Source organism: Porites lutea, chromosome 9 (assembly GCF_958299795.1).
Source record: "Porites lutea chromosome 9, jaPorLute2.1, whole genome shotgun sequence".
NCBI lineage: Eukaryota > Metazoa > Cnidaria > Anthozoa > Scleractinia > Poritidae > Porites > Porites lutea.
Genome location: NC_133209.1, coordinates 28,406,154 through 28,431,296, shown reverse-complemented (window position 1 = coordinate 28,431,296; position 25,143 = coordinate 28,406,154). Strand labels below are relative to the sequence as shown.

At 38.2% G+C, this 25,143-nt stretch overlaps 1 protein-coding gene across 5 annotated transcripts; it reads right to left on the bottom strand.

Moving 5' to 3' along the window:
- Window positions 1-448: 448 nt before the first annotated feature.
- LOC140948595 (neuronal acetylcholine receptor subunit alpha-7-like) lies at window positions 449-21,632 on the bottom strand. 5 transcript variants are annotated; one of them, XM_073397849.1, is made up of 8 exons: window positions 21,334-21,632; window positions 11,828-11,955; window positions 7,547-7,698; window positions 6,529-6,573; window positions 5,644-5,753; window positions 4,521-4,818; window positions 2,791-3,049; window positions 449-1,894 (listed from the first exon to the last, which is right to left on the bottom strand). In XM_073397849.1, exons 2-8 carry the CDS (start codon window positions 11,931-11,933, stop codon window positions 1,278-1,280), a joined length of 1,587 nt encoding a protein of 528 aa, XP_073253950.1. In that variant the 5' UTR covers window positions 11,934-11,955; window positions 21,334-21,632; the 3' UTR covers window positions 449-1,277. The 5 variants fall into 5 exon arrangements, with proteins under 5 accessions (XP_073253950.1, XP_073253953.1, XP_073253954.1 ...); XM_073397852.1 differs by having other exon boundaries at window positions 21,437-21,632; XM_073397853.1 differs by lacking the exon at window positions 21,334-21,632 and adding an exon at window positions 17,720-17,847.
- Window positions 21,633-25,143: the final 3,511 nt, after the last annotated feature.

Genomic DNA, 25,143 nt, shown 5'->3' with positions numbered 1-25,143 from the left:
TGTCGATATGACTTCACGCGACATATCAGGAAGAAATATTAGGGCCATTTATACGAGAAAAAATAAGACGCGTCTTAAATAAGACGCGAACTGTACCTTTTATACGAGCATGTCTCATCTGAGACGAGAACAGCTCGTATAAATGGTTCGTGTCTTATTTCTGTTCTTGACTCGTTTTCGTCTGAATGTTGCCCGTTGCAACGGCAATCCAACGTGGCGCGCCAAAAATTAACTCATGCTTACTATGGGTTCGCGTCTTATGTAAGACGCGAAGGGCATTTATACGAGGTTTTTCTCGTCTTAGCTAAGACGCGTCTTATCTAAGAACAGGTGTTAAGGGCTGTTCTAAAATAAGACGCGTCTTAGCTAAGCCGCGTCTTATTTTAGACGAAGACGCGTCCTATGTAAGACGCGTCTTATTTTTTCCTCGTATAAATGGCCCTATTATGCAGTTGACTGTGGACTGGACTACTGAACTATGACCGGATTATGATTTCATTGTCTGGAATTAAAGGAATGAACTTTGGTCTGTAAATCCCAGATCACAGAACTGTGTATCCCATTAAGGCTCTAAAATATGTGAATGCATGATATTCTTTTGACTGGAAATTGTGGGGATTTGTACAGGCATGACAACCCAAGGAAACCCATTAATCGCATTTCAGTCTTAAGTTTGATTTTTAAGTCTGATGACAGAGTTATCTGGAAACAAGGAACTTGAGAGGCGACATTTCTCCTTTTCCGTGCACAACAAAAAGAAAGGCCGTGAACGATTGACTAAACTTCCCATTGATAAGGCCAGAAAGGTTTTTTAATCAATATCCACCGATATTTATGGTGCAGTTTTGCGAAACACCTGGAAACTGTGTGATTCATTGGCGCGGCCTCATAGCTTCATCAGTTTGTGGAGTAATGCTATGTTTCATCAGCTTGTAAACGATTCTGTAGCAAGTTCAGTTATCAACATGACAACGACACTTTTTCCAGTTCAAACATGAGTCGACATAAAGTTGTGTAAATGAACTGCGTGTCCTCAAGCAGAGGGCGAATATTTCCGGCAGTTTAATTTTACTTTGTGCAAACATTTCTGGCAATTTGTTTGTCTTTGCCCGCTTATACGTACTGCTTGCTCTGTTGTTTAAAATGGATACAACATTGCCAACAGGGTCCATGGCCAAAGCTACAACACTAACCATCACATTCAAGATGTGTTTCATAACCAGATCAGACAAGACGTTATGACTGAGTGTCTCGAAACAACTGGTTCAGGCCTTTTTTCAGGGAATAAACAGTCCTCTTATTCGCGGAGACTGCAAGAAAATACTCATAGCTGAGATGGAACCGATAACAAATGAGGCCACAAGCAAAAATCGATCTAAAATTCTCGCTGCATCCTGCCACTGTTTCTTATAGATTTCTTCTTTGTTAACGTCATAAAACGGAAACCTTGTTTCAGGAAACTGCACTTCACTTGTCTCGGTCTCAGTGTCTTGCGTTTTCCGTCTAATAGAGCGTTTCCTAGTACCGTTATTCGCCGGAACAGAAAGGTTCCCATTTTGAGCCAAGGGCACCTGATCGCGTCCCCCGCGAGATTCATCAAAAAGGTCCATCTCAAACTCGATAGATTCCCTGTCGAGGTCGAAAGCGTCGTTTCGTTTCCTCTCGGGGCCTGAGTTGGTTTGAAGCTTTGTTTGTACAGTTTCATCTTCTGATTCGGTGGTGAGGTGACAGTGGAGGTAACGGGGCTTATACCAGACCAGCTTTGCCAGCCACTCAAGAACGATCTTGTGAAACCAGTTGGGCATCTTAGTGTTGCGGTGATGAAAGTTGAGTATGATACAAGTGGCTCCTAGGGCCGTTCCTATTTCCATGATTGAAACTGAGTAGTACATGGCTATAAGGAAAGAGAAACGTATTAGGGATTATTAGAATACCGAAAATCAATACTAAACGCTCTCTCGAATTAACTCCCCCATCGAATAATGGCGCTCTTCTTCTGTAGGCAAATTATGTCCCATCGCCCTTTCGGCTTTGCATTTGCACCGAACGACTTGTCGCCAAAGTAAATTTGGAATAATCTACGGTCATCTATCACTTCCTATTGGTTGTGTGATCGCCCAAACAGGGCTCTTTGTGTCTTAAGATGAAAACCTCCTTTAAGCTCCGGGACCTTAAGTTTAATGTCCTGATTATTCAGAAACAGCCTTTCGGATAACGTGAAGTTGAAGTTGGATGAAGCTGAGCATGTACTGAAGAATTATGGAGATCATTCGACAGCAGAATCTCAGTAATAATGTTTAATTGGAAATAATTCATACTTTTAAAACAAACTAAATAAAAGTTAAGTTCCCGTCTCCATTGGCCTGTTCCTCGAAAAATTCAGGAATGTCAAGGGATGCTTAGTCTTGCAGATATTCTTCAAACACCAGTTGTCATCCTTCGATTTGTATTTTTACTAATACTTGTTATGCTTTTAGGCGGCAGTAGGTCGGCCATTTCTTCTTAGAGCAGAACGTGTTAATTTTTCCGCCATTATTCGCCAGCTCTACCAAAACAACTGAGCTAACGCAACCTTGCCCCTAGGACTTCACGGTTGCCCTGCCTTAGCTCTTCCCATACCCTGCACTACTATTGACGTCATTTAACTGGATATCACAAACATCTTCTCTTCTAGTCCCATTATGGCTCTTGGCCTTCGGCAGAAGGGAGTTCACCAAATACGGAAGAAAAATAGCGTCATGCCAAAAAGTGCGCACGAATTTTATGTAAGCATCGTGACAGGGCACTTACCTAACAGAGGAAAATGCTCGGAGCTTGAAGGCAACTTCTCTGACGTAAGTTCTTGAAATACAGCCATCGAGAGCAAAATAGTTATGCCCAGGCCTACTCGTTCGCCTGACTCTGCTGGAAGAATGAACTCCAAGAAAATGGTGCAAGCTATGAGTGTGCAAGGCAAGATAAGGCTCATGACGTAATAATACGTGCGTCTCTGGAGAAGCATGGATACGGTTAATTCCGCCACGGGTAAATCACAGCAGTCATTTTCCTTCTACAATAAAAAGAAAATTGAAAACAGTACCGGTCAGAAAAACCGATACAATCTGAAAAAGTACTACCTTAGCTATGAAGATGTTTGCACGCTCAATCTTCAGCGGAAATTTTTTCATAAAATTTTAGGCTCGGCATACTAACAAGAAGATAAAAGCGAAATTACGAATGAACTGTTTTCAAGTGGCAATGCACCAAATTAAACTTAAGCACAATAGAGAAATGCAGTAGAACCCCAGTAACTCGAACTGTACTCTGAGGGGAAATGAAAAACAGTTCGGAATAGCGGAGAATTCGAGTTATCGGGGTAAATTTCAGTAAAATTTTGATCAAGGGAAAGGAAATGTAGTTCGAGTTAGCGGGGAATTCGAGTACTAGTTATCAGCGTTCGAGTTATCGAGGTTCTACTGTATCTGACGTCAACTTTAAATACTGTGATTATTAAAGTACTTTTCTGTTTTTTTATTTATTAAAGTATTGTGTTTAGGAAGCCTAGATGATGGGCCTTACTTGATCACTTAAGATACTACCGTAACGGTGATAATGTAAGTGTTTAATTTCAAACTCTGTTTTAGCAATTTATGGCCTGCATGGCAAGCGTTTATCGGAAGGAAATAAAGGCGCGCGCACACGCGATGGACGCGAAAGTAAGGGGGCAAAGGGAATCCTTCCTTCTCCTTCTCTCGCCAACCCTGAGCTTCATTTAACGTTACTTAATTAACTTCCGCCCTCGGACGAACGCCTTATCCAAACAAAGATATGCAGCGTTTATTCGAGGGTTATGGCAAAAAAATAAACTCGTCACAACTTGGTAATCTAAAATACGAGTATATTAGCAGAAAGGGGGTGACTTTGGAACTTTCAGCACCTTTCTGTTTTTCACAAGATTTACAAATGATTTGACGTAATTGTCAGCATCGCAGAGTTTAGAAATAAAAGCCGCGTCATCAGAGACGCTAAAACTTTTTACTAAGCGCCGCAGTGTTTATTCAAGTAAATCTGGTAGTTGCACAACTTAGCTCAATAGAGGGAGAAGTGTGAAGTCAGGTTACCATGGCGGCAAAATTTCTGGTTAACAACAATAGGGAACGAGAACGGCAGAGGTTTCCATTAGCAAAATACTACTTTGCACGTGCATCACGCTTTTTTGTACATCTCTTAGCCGTCGTTGCACGACTACGACATGAAACTTCCTTATTTCAAGCGTCCGCTCAGTGGAGTTCATGAATACAAGCAATTTCCTTTTCCTAAACTTAGATACAGTTCTTCTTTCGGATTCAAACCCAGAAAATTTCGTCAACACTTGACGAATTGAATGGAGTTAAATAAAAGTAATGAAGTTTGAAGTTTTGTTGCGCTCCAAAAATTTTGTTACCATGGCAACGTGACGTAACTGATTCGCTCTTTTAACTCCCATACAGGCTAAGCCAGCCAATGCCATACGATATATTTGAATGTGAACATGTACAAACCTCGCTACGCTCAATATTGATCCACTCGACGGTCCATTCCTCGTTTTCCTGGAACACGTCTGACCCTTCTTCTTTCTTAGCAACGCGCCTCGCTCTCAAGTCAAGGGCACTGACGTCTTGTGACCAAGAGGCGAATACTAATTTACATATCTGCTCATCAAACGGGAAATACTTGACGTTGATATTGCACATGCTCTTGTAGATGATATGAGCCCGCCATGTTTGGTTACCATTGTGACGTACTTTAACATTAGTTGAATAACCAGACGAGGCTTTTAACACGAGGCGATCATCGGCACTGTAGTGAGAGAAGGAAAAGCATTGAAAAGTTTCTCAAATACTTGTCTTAATAGGAAGGCCTTCAATATTAGCCTTTCACGGGGAAACCACTCCCTATAATCCGCAGAGACCTCTTTGTATCCTTGGGAGACTGGAAACAGCAGTTGTTAGGCATTGTTCCAAAGCGGCTCTCTGACTGGTCCATTTTGCTTCGCAGCGAGTGTTTACGTACCAAAGTGTACCAAGCCAAGAGGGAAAAAAGAAAGTGCGCGAGGGACGATAGGAAGCCGAAAAGAGGGCAAGCCGCCCTCTAGGGGCTCCCGCTAACCCTATTTTTCCCGCTCTTTCCAACCTCCAGCAGGTGCTTGCCTTTTTTAAATATTATTGCTAATTTTATTGGAATACCTCTCGGGAGCCTTTGCGGAGAGAGACAGGAAACAAAAAAGCACTTTCAGGACAAAAACACTAGGAAACAGATGAAGAGATCTAACTGGCCAAAATTTATGGAAACATAGCCGTAATCAGACTGTTTTTAAACCGATCCTTTTTTGAGAGGAGCACAATTTTATCCTTCCTTTTCAGGGTCAATTAGCATTAATAATCGTAATTAACACTCAACGCTGGATACATAAATAGTTTTGCACAAGTCCGCTGAATGATGAAATACTTTTGAATAATTCAACATAAGTATTTTGAGGGTTAAAGAACAAGGTTTAACCGTGCTACAACATGGCATGCCAGTAGCGCTGGGAAACTTAGTAAGTGTTAGTGAGTGCAGTAAAGAACCAAAACAAATAAAATTTACGCCGACGGACTGAATTAGAAAAAGTTTATAAAAACGTACTTGTTGTAAAGAATGATATCAGGTACCCAAAGCATGTCAGGAGGAACATGAACCTCCTTGATACCACCAAAATCCCCTGGTTTCCATGTCATGTAAGGATTAAACCAATCCTGCAATAAAGAGACATGTAGAGTCTAAATTCTCTAGCTCAAAAGGAGATTGGACAGTTCATGACAGTATTCATTATTACCTTTTAAGGAGAATAAAAGCTTGTTAAGTAAAGAAATTAAGAAGAAGGGGAGACAAGTTAGTAAAAAGACTAAACGAAATAATTCTCTATAAAGAACCAAAACACAAAGTGGAAAAGCTCAAGTACAAGAAGTTGGTCAAGCAGCCGAGGACCAAAACAAATCCGAACTTCCAGCTGGTGAATAAACCATCCTGGATCAGTCCACACGAAGTTTTACAGTCGAGATTGTCAATGAATAATAAAGTCTACCAGTTTACTAGTAAAGAATTTCAAGGGGAGGGGATCAGGGGGGGGGGGGGGGGACGTAAAAGAGAAGGGGAGCTTATAAAAACTTTCTTTCCCTTAAAAGGAGGGCTTATTGAGAGGGGGGGGAGCTTAATAGAGGATTTACTTATTTTCATTTTCCCTCAAGACTTTAACTGAAAATTAAGACAGGGTTTTCTTAATGTGTGTAGGGTTCATGAGGTATCCGACCTCCTTAATCTGTGCTATGGAAATCAAAGTTGGCTGTACAGACATGTTAAAGGCGTGAAGGGGTCTATTAGCTATAAAAAAAATAGTGATAATAACGGTAATGACTAATAAAGATAATGATGACTGATGCTCATGATAAACCACAATTTTTAAATTGGAACAATTGAAGACCGGAACGAAACTGAAATACATTTAGAATGAATTAAGAACAATTTCAATACCTGGCGGACCCAAAAATGCGTCTTGATCAACTGTTCTTTTTCATCCTATAAATGTAACAAAATAACCCAATTAGTCTAGTAATGAAATTAAAAGTATTCTGCCATAATACTCAGCCCATACCGTATCAGTCAGAGCATTGTACTGTGAGGAGGCTGGCCAATTCTAACGTTTGTCCATAAGTAAAGTGAGGAAAATAGCAGGAAATTTACAGACCACGTACTAGTTGCATTCTTGATATATTTAAATAAAGCAGTATATACAACAGAGGAACCTTTTTTCTTTCTGAACGAATATGCCCCTCGTGGCATGACTTATTTCAAACTGCCCAACCAATACAGTCGACTCTCTCTTTACGGATCGACACCTGTATAAAACGGACACTGGGCTCTGTAAAACGGGCACCTAGAGTTGGTCCCTGCCTTTTTTTACTCCCCATATTTGACTCGCTCTAAGACGGACATTTCTCTAACACTGACGCTAATTAGTGCCTGTCTTAGAGAGAGTGAACTGTAGTTCCAAGTGGAGTATAATCCTCTTAATTACTGCTATAACAGCACGAAAGACTAAAAACAATCGAACGAACACGTAACGAAAGTCATATCTGTTTACTCTATACACTAGTCTGCGAATACAGCCATAGCTCCTTGCTCCTCGTCACAAGGGACGTTTCGCCAGGAGGAACGTCTGCGACTGACTCACCGACAGAAATGTCATACTGCATGACGTAAATCAATGTTTGCATAATAAATCAGGTAGTCATGGGATCACGTTTACATTTGACATTTGTAGCCTTTTATCTGCATTCGTAAACAATAGCTTAAACAATATAACTGCTATGACGACCAATCAGAGCTCCTAACCAGATTCAGACAGATTTCAAGTCATCAGTATGGAATTTCTGTCAATTAGTCGCAGAAGTTCCTCCTGTCGAAACGTCCTTAGCGGGGAGGAACAAGAAGAAACGGCTGTATTCGCAGGCTACTCAAATGTATTGTTTGTCTTATGTTATAGTCTCACCACTTTAGCTACGCCAATTAACTCAGCACTGAACCCGACGATTATTGGTTTTGAGCGATCCATGACCGGTCGAAAAAGGCGGCGATTCTTGTAATCATACATGATCTGATTTAGCAATCGTCGTTCGTGGGTTTTATTTCCAGTGTTGTATTCTGTAAAGCACAAGGACCAGAATATCAACAAACATTTTTGTCTTGTAGTTAGGAATGTAAACTGAATAAAGTGTTGAGTATTTCTCGAATATACTAAAAACCTGTATTAGCGTTTACCAAAAAATTGCTCCCTCAGAAATATACTATGTATATGAGATGTAACAGAATACACATTTTATAAATTATTGAATGAGGCTGAGTATGACGTGAAGAATTATGTAGATCAAGGAGAATGTTATGGCTGAGGTGGATAACCGCCTCTGATAGCCTCCCTTCTGTTTGACTTTCATATACTGACATAAATCTGTCGAAATCTGAGCAATTTGAAACTTATTTCCGTTTCTCCACGAGTATTTAATTTTATTTATCGGAAGAGACTATTGTGCCCATGACGAGACCGTATGCAGGCGTCGCGTCTCGTGTCTCGCGTCTCACGTCTCGCGTCGTTGCGTCTCGTCGTCGTCGTCGTACTGTGGCATTATATCTTTTTTCTGAGGTAATTTTCTTTGCAAAAGTCAGCAAAGATGGTGTTTTTATAAACTGATGAGATGCCAGGTTATACGATGGTATATTGTTCCATGTCTTTTCGATATAGGGTGCCGGGGTGCGATCGGAAAAACTGGATTTAGATTTTAAAATCCGGATTTCGGATTTGCAATCGAACGCGACATCCAAAACCAGATTTCAAGGCTGCGATATCAGTTTTTGGATTTTCTTTTACCGTTCGATTGGGAAATCTGAAAAAGAATTTGAAAAACTGCCCTTAAGAACAGCGTTCTCGCACGCGCACGCATAATTAGCAAAAACAAGACCACTGTTTACGAGAACAGTTTTGCAAATCCTTTTACGGATTTCCCAATCAAACGGTAAAAAGGAAATCCATGAGATCCGGATTTGGATTTCTTAATGAAATCCACCCTGAGGACGGATTTCTCGAAGGTGAAATCTGTTTTCGGATTTCGCGTTCGATTGCAAAATCCGAAATCCGGATTTCCAAATCGAACTCAACCATATTCAGTGTCCATATCAAACCGTGAAGTTAAGGTCTCGTTTGAGCTCCAAAAATTGCTCATTCGCTTTATAATATATAAGATGGAAGAAAATTATACTGATTTTTCCTGACTCAAGAAACTGACACCTTTTGTTCTTTTTTCTTATCCGGGTAGTCTTGCTCAAGAGTAAAACCCCTTTCCACCAGTACTCAGCTATTTAGTTCAAAAACCCGTTCTTCTGATTTGAACCAGAAGGAACCAGAAGTCGGCAAACTCCCTTTTTCTTTGACATTAGGTCGCAAGGCGGATATTTTATTCCCTTAAAATTGGAAAATGTTCTAGACGAGGGCTTGGTGAATAAAGGAGGCGACAATTAAACTATACGTATGTTGGCAGGGTTAAAACAATGCCTTGTTTACCTGGAAAATTGCACAATTTTTATCTCTCTTATCGCGCTGGAAATCGTGAATACGACCTGCGCGTACAGCAAGAGAAATTACTACTGCGACTTCACTTCTATCGTTGTTAAACATTGAATTTATATCTTACTAGCTAGGTTCTACGAAAAGAAAATTCCAAAGAAATTTGACCAAAATAAGCGTGCGAAAAACATAAATTATACAACTTCTTATAGGAAATCGATATGTTTAATAACTCAGTTTTTAGTACCACTAAAACCTGTGTATGTCAACTCAGATACTGCGCCATTTGCCATTTAAATCCTTAAAAAGCAAATACAAGCCATTGCGTTTTTAGTTTTATCAGATTACATAACAACACCTCGAAAACTATTTCAAAGAATTAACGCTAACAGATCAATCTCAATTTTAGCATATTCGAAAAATGTTGAAACAAACTCAATTATTTTTCAGTTAACACTTAAAAGCCACGCGGCGCCAGAAGGAACATTTTTACATTAGAATTTGTCTTCGTGGATGTTAAATAATGAAATTTTGTAAAAAGCCGACGTTTTTGACGATATGAGTTTCCGACTGAAAGGTGTTCATAGTAAAAACGAATATTTGAGCGTCGACCTTAATTTTCTTCCATGCAGAGAATTAAAAGGTTTAACAAGAACACGGACGGTTTTAATATTATTCCCACGTGTGATATGTGTATAACAAAAACTAATTTGTATTTATCCCCGCTGTTTCACGAAAGCAAAACTGAAGTAAGGCTACTCCATATCAAACGTCTAAATTTAACGTCGTTTATGTTGATGACGAGTTTCTAATATGTATGTTAAATAAATTCAAACCGCGTATTAAAGCGCAAAAAACCAAGGTCATGCGAAAGTTACGGAAAGCTATAGTTTTCTCCCCATCGCTCGGATAAATGACCTCCTATCTCACTATACGAAAGCAATTTTGCTAATAGATTTCGTGAACAGAGCCGTTTTATGGCAAGACCTTACGTATTTCTTTTAAAAATGTCACTTGATTCAAATAAAGCTGCTTACCGATATAAAAGGAATATAGTCAAAACAGATTCTATTTTAAGGCAGTCGCGGATATGCATTTAAAGTAATTCAGTAAAGATTTTTTCTATTTAATTTTTAAAAGGTTGAAAAATGTTTTCTTGATAGAATGATGTATGATTTTGAATAAAGATAAAAGTACTTTTGTAAGCCATATATATTTCCCTTGTAAAGGCATGACCAGTTTGTAACGCGAAGGGCAACCAGACAGCCGGACATTTAAAAAACTGCTTTCAACGTCAGTAAAAATGGCGTTTATTGCGTTTAACATTCGTCAGAGAGCAAATGCTTCCCAAAGGAGATGTAAATCACAGATTTGAACAACTCACAGTTTTGTCGTACACTCTGACTGGTTTCCTTTTCAGTCGAAGTATATAATTTCCTTCATAACCTAAAATAGAGTTATAAATGTATTCCAGATTTCCCGCGGTAAAGCGATGATTCGCTGTTGACCACGAAACTAGCCAAAATATACCTCAGGAGTAACCGAGATGAAAAATCTAACACAAAAGGTAATTGATCATTTGACCCAATTTTTTCTCCAAGTGTTTGTTACTTGAATGTCGCATATTCCTCCAAGCGAGAATTCGAATACAGACATTTATTTCATAGTCAACTGCGACCATCATAATTTTCAATATCGCTCGAATTATGATGCGCGAACAGTTAGATCCCGAAAGAATGACTAACAACGGAACTCTATCTGCTGTTACGTTTCAAATGCTATCTATATAAGTTAAAGCTAATTTTTGGAATAAAATTTCTTTCACGAAAGACATGTACTTTTCCTAATTGTTTTTTTTCTCAGATCGAAATAAATCATGGAGGTTTTATTTAATAAAGCCCGCCAGTGGAGTAGCGGCATTCATTAAAACAAACCCACGGGCAAAACTAAAAAAAAAGAGGCCTCATTTTCTAAGGAAAATTGAGTTATCAGGATGTTATAGTGTTTCTAAATTTCTAGTTCTTGAATCCAAACCAACACACTTCTCATGAAATCAATTTGTTGCCATAATCATTTGTAACTTGTCTACATTTCTGGCACGCTATGTTAGTAACTGCGATGTTTTTATATCATTAAATATTAAAGACAACCTAGTTTGCAGACAATTTTCACGCTTGAAGTGTCGAACGTATTTCAAGGCGCTTGAAAGATGTCTACTAATTTTATAAAATGATTGCTGCATGAAAGTTAGATAAAAAGAAAAAAAGAAAAAGAAATACATAGCCCCAGTCATGAACATCGAATTTTCAGATTTAAAATCGCATCATTTTTTCTTAGGAAAATAGAATTGTCTGTTCAGAATACGATTAACTTCGCCAGGGGATTTTAAAGGATTGAAAAAAATACTGACATGGTTTGAGAAAAACTAAACAAGCAAATGGTATTGAGGCACAAGGAAAGTGTGCGTGAATGGCCTTTTAATGTGGGATCATATTGTAACGTAACTGCAATTTTGCTTATCGTATGTAATGGCTGTAAGCCATTTTTAAGTAAAGCGACTTCTTGTAAACATGATAAGACCACCTAAAATAATCCAAAGCAATCCTACGCTGTTTACGTCAACAAAGTTGACCCAAAAAAAATCTGCCTGATTTCCCAGAAAAACGTAGACTTGTAATTTAAAACTTAATTTAAAAAGTATAGCAACTTCCTTACCTGAAGTTTCGTCCACCTGAGCGGTAGCGAAGTCCGCCAAGTTTAAGATCACAACCTTTATGACACCGCAGCAAAGAACAAATAACTTCAACAGGAACAAATTCATGACGTCGCTTAAAGATCACGAGCTGCCGAAGTAAAAGATATAATTTAAAACGTTGTATTTGATGGCAAGCACGACATATTGGTCGAAGAACCAAGAGGAGACAGTTTAAAAAATGTTCAGGTTAATTTGTAATCAGCGTGAGCTTGACGTCAGCTGTCTAGGAAAAGATTAACTACGAAATAGACTGTTATTACATTTTTATCCAATCGTAACGATAATATCCACAGTACATTGAATCTCTATACGAAAATCGCAATTTAATATATAACATCCAGCTCCTATATCCTGGCTTCCAGTATCTGGGACCAACCATTTCATTTTTATTTCAAGAAATATTTGTTCTCATTCAGTTTTTGGACTCGACTGAAGGCGCTGTTTGAGAACTTCCTGGTTACCGACACTCGTGATATTTCGTTATTCGGCATAAGATAAAGAAACGTAGAAGCCATCGTTAAAAACTTTTCCTTATTAATTCGCAATTGCGACTATCGTATTGAAAAAAATTATAGTTGAGTCGTCGAACTAAAGATACACAGATTTCTTATTTAAAGAAAAAATAGTTTCCTATTGTTGTGCGTTTTGTTTTCTGTATAATACCTGCCAATTATGAGGTATTTGTGGGCCGGCTGTAACCTTAAAAGCCCCAGAAAAAATACTTGGAGAATTTTTTTTCTAACTAAATTGATGTTTATTGTTTTCTTTTTGACTTAAAAAAGGGTTCTAAATCTCAATATTCTTGGGCTTTTGGACAGAATTTTTTATCAACTCAGTAATAAAACCTTTTTTTACTTCCCCACCGCTTAACAGAACAGTTTCTTTAACATTTAACCCCTTCAACTTTTAATGTTGAGCCGGAAGTTAGAATGCATATGAAAATGAGTTTTAATAAAATCAAATTTAATATACGTCATTTTTCTTAGTTTGATCGCATCACCTAATGAAAGAAAAAAATAAACAATCATTAAGACCCTATCAAAAAGTAGTAAGATTTAGTGTTCATCACTGCTAATAAACGCGACATCTTACTGTATAACTTGGAACGAAGTGCTCCGAGCGCGCGCTAGCTTTTGCCAGCATTCACTTACTAGCAATTGTGAGTAATTGACCAATGAAAGCGCACTGATTAAGAGAGCTTCACTAAATACTCTGGATTACTCACAGTCCCTTCCCTGTGCAGCGTATCCCCAGGCGTTCTCGGTCATTTCATTTCTTTGACGTTGCCGAGACGAATCGCTCGAGCACATTGGCCGGACACATTAGAGACTTATATTCTAGGACGAGAACGACTACGAGTACAAGATTTGACTTAAAGTATATTCGCGTATTCTCAAATTATAGACACCCCGGAGAGCTTCATTGCACTTCTTCAACAAAAAATTAGCACTTTTATCTTTACTGAAGGAGCTTAGGCCATCTCCCGGCCGTAAAATGATAAGGCCTCTAACACTTTATAACTTGTTCCCGTTACCACGACATTCTCGCTAAGACTCATAGTAGAATGCACTCATGTTTCCCGCCAAAATGACGCTGGTTCACGGGCAAGCCCTACTTGGTATTGAGAACATCTCGTACTCGTAGTCGTACTCGTCTCAGAATCTAAAGATCTCTTTTGGCAGCGCGGCGTGAAACAGGCCTAAGCCTAAGGACGGGGCAAGATCTGTATTATAAAATTATTTATTTGTTTATCATAGTTTTATTTGTTAAGTAATTTTCTTGGTGAAGTAAATTTTTACTGAGCAACTTTCTCAGAAGAAAAATTCTTTTTCTTGCTTTAGCGGGAAATATTTTGTGTTTCATCCAAAAAAACAAAAATATAAGCACAAGATTAGAACCCTCAAAAAGTTAGGGCGACGCGATATGAGTCCGTGACCGGCACTGACGATGATCACTCCCTTCTGGCGTGAATCTATCTGATTCAATAAAAACAAATTTATAGTATAATTCTAACTTATCAGTAGCAAGCTAGAAAACGGCTTAAAAGAAACAATTAAATGTGTTCAATTCACAGTATTTTAAGCTCAGACATTATCACTAAAATGTATTTTGGTCTTCTGGATAAATTCAACAGCTCTTTGGCGATTTAAAACTTATTCAAAAATCAACCCGCAAAGGAATGAAAATGAAGACTGCGTCATGTTGAAGTTCTTTGTAAAAATGTTGGCATTGACTTTGGAAAAAAAAGAACTAAAAAACCTCACCGAGCCCAACACAGTACTGAGTACTGTATTAGTATTTACACTTGACGGAAAATATCGTGCTAATAGGAACTTTTCTTTTCTTCGCTTCTTGCAATCTAAGGATAAAAAAACGTATCTCTAACAGGCCTATTCAGTTAAATTTGCTATAAAAAACACTTGTATCGTTGCCGCAAATAATTGAAAGAATACTGTGAGATTGATAAAACTTATATGTTCGGTTATCCTCTATGAAAGAAGGCAAATTTTGGAAGGTCTGTATTATAATCTTATTCTAACTGATACGCAAATTACTAGCGTTTACTGTCCGATCTCATTGCAAATTCTGTACACTTACTGGAAATTCTTATGTCTACTTGTTTAGCGAGGGCGAAGGACTGTATTTTCCTCGCTTTTCTTTTTCTATAGACTAATGCTTGGTGTTAATTCTTTCATTTCATTAAACTTTTTGCGGCTTTGGAATTTGAATACAACGTATAATAACCGTATGAGTTCTCGCTTGTCGTTTTTTTTGGTTAGTTGCCATTAAACGTCGTAGATTAGAAAATACTAGTCACACGAGTGATAGATCAATATAATAAATGTGAGTGGCGTACTTTAGAAACGACTCGTGCATTAATACAAATCGGATTTTGAAGTTTTCATAAAGTAATACATTCAAATATTCATTAAAATAAATTTAATGAATTCCAAGAAAATACAGTCGAAAATTCTATGCGCTAATTAGTTTTATAGTTACCTAGAACTTCAGGTTGCTGAAATCCGGCTGGCAAGTGAACGATCGCCGGAAAGTTTAACCATTTAACCGGAGAAATACCGCCTTAACCGACTGTTTATGAGCTCTGAGGCAGGTAATGGCGGGAGACTGAAAACATTTCATTTGTGCATATTTTGTCTTGATTAATAACTTCCCCTAGCTTGATTAATTTATGCAGTTTGCACCACCAGTTGGCAAAGTCACTGGTCTTCTTATTACAGGATTCCTAGTTACCTTAAACTTTCTCAGGCAAAGCCCCATGCTATCGCTTTTCACTTGTGTCAAGTTTAAAGGCGCTTTCATTTGTCAGAATTGAATTTACAGACCAGACCATTCCTATTCAGCCAGATTGGTCAAATCTAAAATAGTATATGCATGCATGCGTGAAGATGGTTTTTCATGAAAAAAAAAACCTTGTAAAATGCCTATTATGTGCGACTGGTTCGCCCATGGTTTGTCCGGCTTGTTCTGACCCGGTTTGGAAAGCGCCCTTATTTTTTAAGTTTGCCTGCCGTAAAAGAAGAAATAAATAAATAAATAAATAAATAAACTTACCTCAGCGGATAAGGGACCTGAAAATTTTGCAAATCCAAATGCGGCTGAATTTTTATGCGAAACGTTTTATGTATGCGAATTCCTGTTTCGGAAGGAATTACTCTCAGATATATCAAACATTTTTCAAGCAGTACTTATGAATGAAACACAAAAATACGCTCTGTCTATACACCGAGAAAAAACTAAACTTAACGCCACGCACGCCATACCAAAGAATCTTGATACAGGTGAAGTTAACGTTACTTTGCAGAAGTAGCAATTCAGTCTTATGGATCTTAACGACGACTTCAGATCCGATAAATTACTTTAAACCTCACTCTTTAGGAAATGGAATTCAAACCACGCCGGTTTTTCTTTCCGCTTTCTCTCTATTTTGGGTGCACGCGGCTATGCGTTAGTTCTTCCTACTGAATTTAACCAACGAGCTGTTTATTAATTCTCTTAGCAGGTGTCTTTGGTTAAATATAATAGGTATATTAAAAACGAAAGTGCATGCTTGTTCGAGATAAGACGTGATAAAGAATGATTTTCGGTCTGAGGTATGGCCAGCATCTCACTCTAGCTGTTTGATGAGTAATGATGATTTTCTCTATAAACAATAATTAGCTATTTTTTCACTAGCTCTATACCAATATTATTTGTTTTAAGAACCAAGACGTTTTATAACAGGTATCACGCAAAGACGAAACAGTTTTTTAATTTGCGTCCGGAAAAAGCAACTTATACAAATAAATAATTCAATAACTGAGGCATCCGTGAAGACAACATTTTAGTTTTAAGCTAACAAAAAGAATAACTTGATTGTGAATAGTAGCCGAAAGTGACAAAATAAATTGATATCAATATGTGGAATCATAATCCTTATGACGGACGAACTGCGAATAAAGTTGAATTTGAGATATATATTACTGCAATTTTATTTTCGCGCTATATCTCGTTTCTTTTTCATATTCAGATTGATGTATTTACTTTTGAGGTACCTGTGCGCCAGATTAAGTTCCTCTTAACTTTTCTCCCCTGTGACCGCAGTGGGGAATTATATCGCCCACATGATAAACCTAGCAACAAAAATCGACACCTAATTTAACTAAAAACGTGCGTCGACTTTCTGAAGGCCACATCACACCACAGTTAAATGCTAGCAACTTCTCTGTCAATTATGTTGCAACACAAATGCGTGCAAGAATGAGACCCAGGGTGACATCTCCTGCGAAACATAAGCTCATATTGGAAAGGAGTGGTGGACTGGGTCGAAAGAGCCCGCGCAAACACTTAAACTAGTGTCCTCGGGAAACGAAAGCCGGAGGCGGGAAGCGAAGTTACAACACCGTCAGTGACATAATGCATTTATTAAACGCGGGACTAAAGAGAAAATAGTTTCAGCCCTGATGTCTGAATTGTTATCTCAGTCTGCACTGATCTGATTTCTGGCAACCAGAAACATGCAAACACAATGCAAAAATTTATCTTAATTCCCTACTGAAAAGCTCATTTCGGTCGTCCACCAGAAGTTTGGGTTCAGGGGCTAGATATTGTTACTTTACTAGAATGCGTTGATCTCTAGGGAAATGTTGAACGCTTGGATAGACGCTTGGATCGTTCTGTTCGCTCTAATCGTCTGTGAGTCGTTACGTTGACTATGATCGCTGACTATGATCCGAGTCCGCCAAGATTTCATTTCTATCAAATGGTTGCTATTGCCGCGGTCGTCCAAACCGGCCCAAATATCACTCATCGTCTGGATCGTCTTAACATATTTTGAGGCGATTAGCACGATAAAGACAATCTTGACAATTATACTAGTTATATGGAAACCACTGGCTTTTAAAAAGCTGAGACTGCCTTTCACAGGTTACTTTGCACTCGGACTTAAGGAGCTTCCCACTACGACGGCAATGGTAACGGATTCTTCAAAAAAGGCAAGTGGTTTAGAGAGAAAAAACAACTCGACTGTACGTGAATCACGCTTTTTTCTGAATCATTTTGTTTCATTGTCATACTGGCACAACTACGACGTGAACTGATTAAATTTTGAGTTTTCTTAAGAAAAGTGAACGGTTAAGCGATCAGTTTTACTCAGATCTATTCTCAGCTTCGGCACAGTCCGGCCGTACTCTTAAGCTCCACGGAAATACCGCAGAAAAGTTTGAAAAAGGGCGATGTCAGTGTATCAGTGACATTCTCGTTAGAGTCGCCGTTGTGGGATCGTGAGGTCTCTATCATAATGGAACGACGACCTGAGAGTAGTGTTCATTCTACTTAAAAAAACTGAAACTTACTATTCTGAATGATGGTAAGCCACCACAGGTACACTAAGGACAAATGGTAGACGCTCTTTCCTTCACAGCAGAGCGTCCCGCTTTAGGCTCCAAGTCTCTTTTCCAATTTCTTTCTTTCTTTGCTTACTGTAGGGTTTGATAAATTGTGCTAGCATGTTTGGCATGATTCGTCATTACTAGCATAACTTCCAGGCATCTATTTTCCGATAAAAGCAATCATTTGATGTAATTGGCACTTTTGGCTACACTAGCTTTGCAGCATAAAATTGTCATTTATTGAGCAATCAACCATTTCTTTTGGCCCGAAAAAAAAAATCCCATAACAATCTTTAATGTCCCTCCAAAAATTCGCATAAGCATTGTTTTCAATTTTGCTTGGGGCGATTGTACGTGTCAAGAGAAATTGAAAACAATGCTTATGCAAAGTTATGGAGGTACAACAAAGATTTTTTATGTCATTTTTGAAGAAGATTTATAAATTCACGAGTATGACGTGATAATGACGTCAAATAACGTCATTGTGTCAATCAAGCTATGCCGCTTAGATGTTGGAAATGATGGGTGTAATTTTGGTGGCCGCGGTTTTGAAGTTAGAGAGGAGGAGACATCCTAAGCTCCTCCCCATCCCCACCCCCCAACCCCTGCCCCCGCGATAGTAGGAAGCAAAAAGAATCCCGATTTGAAGAACTGAATTGTATTGCGCGTTGGATCCTACCTACAGTATGGTAACGAGGTCACAGCATCATTCAGACAAAGCGTTTATTCAAGGAACTACTAATTAAGCAATGCTTAGATCCCTCAGTGAAGATTTTCTTTGCACCGTTTGGAGCCGTTTTCTCTTTTTTTATTTTTTCTCAGTTCAGGAAAAATAAAAACCTACACACAATTTTATGTTTTTTGGCTATTACAGGACATTAAATGTGACATCCATTGCCCTTTTTTTTTTGAAAAAATAAAATAAACAGCAAACCAAATGCTGTCGTGTGAAGAAGAAGCTAAGTTCTGGAAAGCCATTTGGAAATACCAACTGTGTTCATTTCAGGGAATCAAAATTTACTGGAGATTGAGCGGAATACGTTCATTGATTCAAAATCGTCAACAAAACCGAGCCACTTAATAAAGTGATATATATGTATATATTTTCCCATTTTCGAACGGTTGATAATCGCGAACAGTTCAAAAAAGGCATAAAATTAAAGTGATTTATAACCTGTGAGAAACAGGAGAAAGCCTGAAGTGGGAGCCATGAAAAATTGGCTTATCCGCACTAAGAGTTTTCTGACGTAGAAACAGAATTACAGCAGATACTGGAGATTTGTCTAATTTTTGCATATATGATAAACTTGTCAACCTACCTTCGATAATTTCGCTGAGGTTACTGAAGATCGCAATCAAATTTACTATTACATATAAATATAAACGTCTACCATACTTCCTCGCGTTGTGTGTTTCATGAGTTTGGGTGACGAAGCGTGCATTGCGTGAAAACTCTCTTTGCTCTATATTCCGAGCGCCTTTTAGGCGAAACACATAAATCTGTCATCAAAAGGGACGTTTTCACCTCAAAATAAATATGTCTAAGACAGGTGAAGAGCCGACTCGCATGTCATAAGTGATTAATTTTTTTTGTTGTTTTTCCACATATGAATTGAGCTTAAAAAAGAGATTCACTCACTAGCTTCCTTAGCAACCGTTTCATTGCCATTAAATGAGATTTTACTTTGTTTCTTTTCCCTATCTAGTTAAGCCGCGGCCGTCACCTGCTCTGACTAACTACAAAAAGCACATAACATTTTCAGTAAAAAGGTCTTAAAGAAATGTTCTGAAAAAGACGCGTTTGGCAACAGCAGTCCTCAGTAAATATGGGTTTCGACATTGTCGTATTAACTGTGAAATAAAATAATCTTTCAATTACAGCAAATTAAATCTAACTAATCTCGGCGAATTAGGTTCAGTATGTTGGACAAAAAAAATGTAATATTTTGCTAAAAAATAAATACCATGCAAGGCATTCACTACAGTCATTAAAGACCTTTGAAATCACTGTTTATCTTTCCATTGGCACACTTTCTTTTGACAATTGTATCCAGGAAAATAAATTAACGTCAATTTTTCTCAGTGGTTGCGCCGCGCTTTTTGTGGATGTATTCTTAAAGAAAACTGATTAGGATTTAATGACATAGATTTATACATATATTCAGTTCGCTTTACTTATTATGTTCTGGTACTACAGAATTATAAAAAGGAATTCATTTTGTTGAAAAAAGTCTGAACGAAACGCAAGCCTATTGTATAGACAAAAGGCAAATGGCTAATGAAATAAGCCACTGGAAGTTTTCAATCGGCCAAACTATATCGTTATAAAAATATAAGTGCTAACTTGACTTAGGTATATTTGGTTGCTTTTTACGCTTTCATAAGCAAGTTTCAGCGAATTTAAGCTGTCTAAGTTATCGCTAGAAATATGTCAAGAGAGAAGCTAGATGCTCCCTGGCTAGAAATCAACTGTATTTACAAGCATGAAGTCGCTGATTCATGTGTTCTCATGTGGTGATGGTTAGGTCAAAGTGTTTTGTTTTAAAATATCCGGCCCTGCAGGGCAAGCGTTTTAACCATGAACGTTGTCTTTTACGGTTAGCTATTTAAACAAAAATAACAAAAAACATGACCTAAGACGGGACTGCCCTCACTATTTGCCTCTCGGAAACGACAAAGTGCCTGGGCAAAAAAAAACAAAAAACATTGAGGTTTATTTTCATCCGCGATAGTCGATCACACTCTCCGAGTATGGTCTAATCAAGTTTCTTTAGACATGCGAGGCAGGAAGTTTTAGTTCAAAAGGTAGAAAATTAATATTCTCCAGATCTAAGCACGAATAACTAGCTAGAAATGATTTCATTGGCCGTTTCAGAAAAAAAAAAAAGCAGAGGCAGAGTGGTAGAGACCCACAATAATCTTAGTTTATTTAGCCGGTTCTGGAACAAAACATAGCGGATATTGTGGGTCAAAAAAAAAATCGCGGAGGCATTCCGATTGAATCTAGATGAAGTCAGATATTTTGCACGGATCTGTCCACCACTGTACATGCATGAACGTGGAGACATTTTAGTAAAAGCCAGACAAAGCTCAAATCAGTGAAGGGGACAAAAAAGATGGAAGATATTATACCTGCAAAATTTTAGAGTGGGAAATACAATAAGATAATAAGCACCTTACTCACGCGCAAAAATGAGGGTTAGAAACCGATCTTGGTTAACAAATGAGGTGATAATGTTCGCTAAGATGCTAAAACGAATCTTCGTCTTGCTTAGGACAAAGTCATGCAAGTGAAGGTAACTCCATTATTGGTGTTGACTCGCTTTTCAAAGTTCACGGCGGAGTTGAAAATATAATTCAGATATCTTTGCTTTTGTTTTCTTTTTTTTTTTAAGTATCCTCTTGATGTAAGTGCTGGGCGTCCTGACCTACTGGTCTTTCAAGTAATCAATCGACCTCAGTTCGAGTGAGGCCTTTACGAATTAACCCGTCCGTAATCTTGCACCAAAACGATGCTACATCGAACACAATCAATTACATAAAAACATATTTAAAACAAGATTTAAACATAGCCTCACCCTCTTTTCAGTTGTTCCTGTATCGAGGTAACTGGGCTTAGCTTCAAGCTTCTTGTGTTATAAAAAGAAACGCATGATCAATGAGCTCTAGTAGTTATCTTACCGAACTAGCTGACCCCCTGTGTGAAGTTTCTTTCCAGTGGGCCGGAATACAGAACTTGAAAATTCTTCTAGCGTAAGAAAAAACGAAGGAACTTTATCCTTGTCTTGTCGCTTTGAAATGAAAAAGACCAAACGAAGATTTTTCATTGAGCGGACGCTTTTTTACGTCAGACTTCGACCTACTAGTTTCCTCGTCGTTTCACCTCTAAATTGATTTACAATAGACACAACTTATTCCGATGCAAATCCATAGTAAATTCAATTTGCATTTATTAACCAGAACTCTTTGTCAAAAGGTTATTAACGAGTTATTCTACGTTTATAAGCGACTTTTTAATTTTTTTTTCGTGTTCATAGAGCAATGTTTTAGTCCGTATAAAACGAGCCGGAGTGGCTTACTGATGAACCTGAGTTTGTTTTAATGATGAGGACTTTGATAGGAGTTTTTTTTAGATCTTTTTCGAGCGAAGCGCATTTTAACTTAATACAACACCTAAGTGCCTTGCTTTTTAATATAAATTGAATCTCACCGGGGTGTAATAATGGCTCTATATGGACACATTTCACCAATAAGTAATAGTTTTTCTTTACAACAATGGAAACAGTCAATATAGACAAGTGAAATAAAATAGAATGTAAATTACAGCCATGTTACTTCGATCAGATCAAGAATACCATGGAAATCACGGAGTCTTTCAGGAAAGTGTTTTTTTTTTTATAGTACAAACAACAACTTAAATTTCTTTTGTTAATTCATTTCATTTCCGTCTTTTGTAATATTCACAATATTTTCTAACGGATATTTTCTTCAAGCGTAGTATAGCATCCACATGTAATGATTTCATCTAGCGATAAGCTAACTTAAGAAAAAAACCGATGAACATCAAGAATATGCTAAGAGGTAAATTCCAACTGCGCATGCCTGCATCTGAATCGATTTGTAGGTACTAGGTGGATATATGAGCTTTTTCCAATTACAAACTCATTTTACATGGCACCTGCTAAGTCTTTGCGGTAGGTTACGATGCCGAAGGTCAAAGGCCAGCAAATCAAACAAGCCTCACTTTGTCGCAGCCATAAAAAGAAAGTAAAAGCGCAAGCTTGAAATCCACAGGAAACTACGCAAGAGCAGTGATGTGTTATCTATTTTTAGCACTTAGTATACATCACTCATGACGTTCTGAGAGCGCACGCACACCCATATCAGAAAAGATAGAAACTGTTTCCAGGTGCGCACCGGAAAAAAGATAAATCAAGTAAGACGAGAAACTCCGTTATAGAACTCAAGGAAAAAAAAAAACAGAAGTTAAAAAGGGGCCTGGTAGTCGAAACAGTGGAGTTAGCCATTGTAACCCCACTTTAGTTTTAGATATCTTAAACCAAAACCATTGTTTTTGCGAAAGCGGTAACTCCTTCCTGATCGAAGAATACGGTCCTAAGACTGGGTAAGAGAGATAATTTCACCAAAATGATACAAACGGAAATTTTATCAAGTAACCCGAGTAAAAACTATTTGTGAAACGTAAGGTTGATTTAGCCTGAGGGCGGTTTTCCCAGTTCAAAGGAGGGGCAATGCCTTGCAGAGAAGTCGCGAAGAGACGAATGAGACAACGAGAAATTGGCCGCTCTTTCGCCGGGCTATTAGTTATAAATTAATGTAGCCGATATCACTCACTATTCTTTTTGGTTCTTATCGCGAGGTAAGAGCACTTCTGGATCAGTCGGATTTGCTGTAGTCGCCTCCTCCCAAACAGTCCCCCGCCACCACTCATCCCCAGGCTAGACTCGGAACATTTGAGACCCGAGGATGGCCGCCCGTAATGCAAACGGCGCTCGATCCCAAACGAGTGAAAAATAGAGGACTGTGCAACCTCGTTCCCAGGGTTTTCTTCTACCCATCCCTACGGAGCGAGAGAGAACCTGGGAACGAGGTTGGGGTTGTGAACAGTCTGGGCAATGGGCCAGGATAGTAGCGTAGCTTTGAGGTCGTCAGCGTGAGAATTCAGTAATTGGGAACAGTCATGCTTACGAAGACATATGGCCGGTCGTCGTTTCTCTTACACTATTTCTTTGAAATATATGAAATGAAACATATTAATTTATTTTTGACCTGCGGATAAAGATATGAAAGTGAACATGATCGTCGTAGTTGAATGCCGAAAAAAAAAAAATTCCCGATCTAGCGTTAATTTTTTCAACCACCTAGGTTGTCATTTCAGTGCGAGGATCATCAGTGTTCACTTTCGAAATCATAGTAGGTGTACAGGGTGTTTCAAAAGTTCGTTCCGATTTTTTATTCGCTTAAATTTCACTAATTATTAAAAAATACCTTTTCTAAAACTTAGTATGTTATTCTTTATTCATTTAACATTGAATAACTAAAATATTAGTAACCAGAATGTCTTCCCGTATGTTTTCTGACAATTTCTAAGGGGTGAGGTATGAAACGTACGAGCTCCCGAAGCGTGTCCAAAGTCACGAAGCGTAGTCACTGTCTTAGCTCATCCAGTGTTTTGGGGGCTGGATCTTTGTATGTTGTCTCGTCTACGATAATCCAGATGGTCTCTAGAGGGTTCACATCACGTGAGTTTGCCGGCCAGTCCTTCGTTGGTATAAAGTTGGCAAATCCTTCTGACACCATGGTTGCATAAAGTGTGTACCGCTTTTTTCTCTTCAAGGCTTTCCAACTTTTTTTGGTAACTTATCCCCATACTGTCGTGCTCGAAACTTTGATCGATAATGTGAAGTTGAAATTTTTTTACCTTTCTGTTTTGTGGAATTATTACGCATATACTTACAGCTTTTTCGATAATATTTCTCACACATTTTGTGAAAAACGGCCATCCACTCATGCTTGGTTTGTTTTCTAAAGTCTTTACTTTTGACCACTTGTTCGGTCATCGTTCAGACTTCTTCAACAATTTGGCTTTTTTTTTTCGCCTAAATGGCCACAAGACCATAAAAATAGATGCCTGAGCTCTAGCACTGAACAGTGTAGGCCTTCATTTTCATGAAGGAATAGAGAAAATAAAAGAAAACGATAAAAGTACCAAAATAGAAACCTACAAAATGGCAGGAAAAGTATGGCGGGAAAAACCTCGCGTACGTGTGCAGTTTTGGCAAAAATTTAAAAAAATTATAATTTCTTCAAATTTTAGTTTGAAATTGCTTTGAATGGTTATTTAGATAAGTTTCTTCCCTGAATCAGTTTACACTTGCCGAAAGAAGTATCAAATGCTTTGCACAAAATACAATTTTAAATCGGAACGAACTTTTGAAACACCCTGTATTTCTTTTGATTGCCATAGTTTACCAAAAGCGAACATTACAAAATCTGATTCATATCATTTGATACAAGTTTTATCCATCAAGAAAAGCAAATGTTTTTGATGCAAATTATTGTAATAAATGTATCTTCCTACTACCCTCTATTAAGCGCCTATCTTGATTGAGAAGAGGGAGGCGGGAATGAAGTTTTTGTGCAAGAATTTTTCTTGTTTTAGTTATTTTCTCAGTCGTTGTATCAGCCGTTCTCATTGGAGATGTTTGTAGCCCAGAGCTTATGAAAATTTTCAAAACACTTTTTCCAAAATTGCAAAACGGACACGTTGTCAGTGCGTGCGCATGCACGGCTTGGCATGTCTGTGTAACTGCTTTTAGCATAAGAACCTGCGTTCTTCTAACTGATTTAACTGTTCATCATGTATC

Coding starts and splice junctions, on each gene's coding strand:
- LOC140948595 (XM_073397849.1), bottom strand. CDS start 11,933: ATGAATTTGTTCCTGTTGAAGTTATTTGTTCTTTGCTGCGGTGTCATA. Junction 7,699..11,827: donor TCAGGTGGACGAAACTTCAG/GTAAGGAAGTTG, acceptor TGTGCTTTACAG/AATACAACACTGGAAATAAA. Junction 5,754..6,528: donor CGCATTTTTGGGTCCGCCAG/GTATTGAAATTG, acceptor TCTTTATTGCAG/GATTGGTTTAATCCTTACAT.